Source organism: Cyprinodon variegatus, unplaced genomic scaffold (genome assembly GCF_000732505.1).
Source record: "Cyprinodon variegatus isolate N-32 unplaced genomic scaffold, C_variegatus-1.0 Scaffold1053, whole genome shotgun sequence".
Lineage (NCBI taxonomy): Eukaryota > Metazoa > Chordata > Actinopteri > Cyprinodontiformes > Cyprinodontidae > Cyprinodon > Cyprinodon variegatus.
In genome coordinates, this window is record NW_015151506.1 from 160,092 (window position 1) to 161,895 (window position 1,804).

Here is a 1,804-nt window from a genome sequence, read left to right on the forward strand (position 1 = left end):
ATTAAAGTCAGAATTCTGACTTTTTTCTCATACTATACTGAAATAAAATAAAAAAAAATTCAGTTAACTTTTATTTTTTTCCAGTGGCCCTAATCCTCTTCCGTAATTAGTCGATTCAATGCTGCAAAAAATGTAATTTATGTTGTGGTCGGAAAATTTTATTTTTGTTCTATCCTTCTCAGTATTTGAAGTATGCTATATATTCTCTAAAAATGTTTTTTTCTCAGCTAGTTTGTCTCACTTGCAAGGCCACAAAATGTCTGAGTGGAAGATGGTTATAGACAAAACATACCTTTTTCCCATAACAAAACCACATACTTTTTCAAGGTAACTGTTTAACATTGTTTTGACTCTGCCTTAAAAGCAAGGGAACAACTCTGTCTAAGGTTAGAACTTCGAAATCCATCGATCTCCTTTATTTAACTGGACTAAACAGTTGAAAACTTTTTTTTCACACAATGTCAATCTTATTTGATCAAAAATGTGTGTATTTTACCGTGATTCGATCTGGTAAGATAATTTGCAAATGGAGCAATATTATTTATGTCTAAAGTGAGAAATGACCTCATTATCGTATTCCAAGTGCATAATGTCTAATTATCTTATTTTAAGAGAAATAATAATATTTTTATTAGCACATCATCTTATTTAACAGCTCAAATGAGGGTAAATCCACATAAATTAGATATATCAGGTGATTTTTTTGCACTCAAACAGGTATAAAAGAGAAATATCTTAAAGATAAAAGCACTACCGGTAAACTAATAGATTTATAAGAAGAAGGAAAAAAAACGTGGAGAAATGTTGATTCTTTGTGATTTTTATTCATCTTAGCTAACACCGGAGCTTCTCCATGTAGGTGGAGAAGCCTCCTTTCCTGCGGAAACTTTTGCGATGGGCTTTAATGAGCATAAACCAGTCCTTGAGTAGAGATCCATGCCTCAGAGAAGACGGCGTCGGGTGGGGGGGGTGAGGAGGAGAACGGGAACCCGGCGGCTGCTGAGGCACCGCTTTCTGCTGGACGTCTCGCATGAAGGTTCATTTCTTCTTTTCAGCCTTCTGTGCGGACTTGGTGACCTTCCCGCCGGAGGGGGCCTTCTTCTCCACGCTCTTGATGACGCCGACCGCCACCGTCTGCCTCATGTCGCGGACGGCAAAGCGACCTGCGAGCAGACGGTCAAAGGGTTTAACCATCAGAAGTTTGCTGATGACATCCCTGATTATCACAGAAGTCTGACGAGTAGAAGGGGGTTTAACTCACCCAGTGGGGGATACTGGGAGAAGCTCTCAACACACATGGGTTTCCCGGGCACCATGGTGATGATGGCGGCATCCCCGGACTTCAGAGCCTTAGGGTTGTCCTCCAGCTTCTTGCCGGAACGCCGGTCGATCTTCTCCTTGAGCTCGCTGAACTTGCAGGCGATGTGAGCGGTGTGGCAGTCCAGGACGGGGGCGTAACCCTGGGCGATCTGGCCGGGGTGGTTCAGGATGATGACCTGCAGAGAAAGAGGCCCAACGGGTCAAACCGACGTAAGTAAAGCTGCAAACACTGAAGCTTTAAACGGAGAAACTAATATTAAGCTAACAAGAGAAAAATAAACATCCGCGATGGATTCAGGGTTCAGCAAAAGTTGTCTACTTGAAAAAATAAACATAAAGTGTTACTTCTTCTGAACAGGGGACATTCATCTTTAGCTTTCTGCAACAAGGAAAACCAACAGTTACTACACTGCAAAAAATCTAAATCTTAATAAGTCAATCTTTCTTAAAATAAGTGTATTTTTTCTTGAATTGAGGAGGTAAA

The 1,804-nt window shown here is 40.9% G+C and overlaps 1 protein-coding gene across 1 annotated transcript in view; it reads right to left on the reverse strand.

The window, feature by feature from the left end:
• Positions 1-878: 878 nt before the first annotated feature.
• Positions 879-1,804, reverse strand: part of LOC107101090 (elongation factor 1-alpha-like) — a 10,330-nt gene continuing 9,404 nt past the window's right edge. The window contains exons 6-7 of the mRNA XM_015399851.1: positions 1,262-1,496; positions 879-1,163 (exon numbers count right to left, since the gene is read on the reverse strand). Coding sequence (XP_015255337.1) covers positions 1,039-1,163; positions 1,262-1,496 — 360 coding nt within the window. The 3' untranslated portion in view covers positions 879-1,038. The remainder of the gene's footprint in view (positions 1,164-1,261; positions 1,497-1,804) is intronic.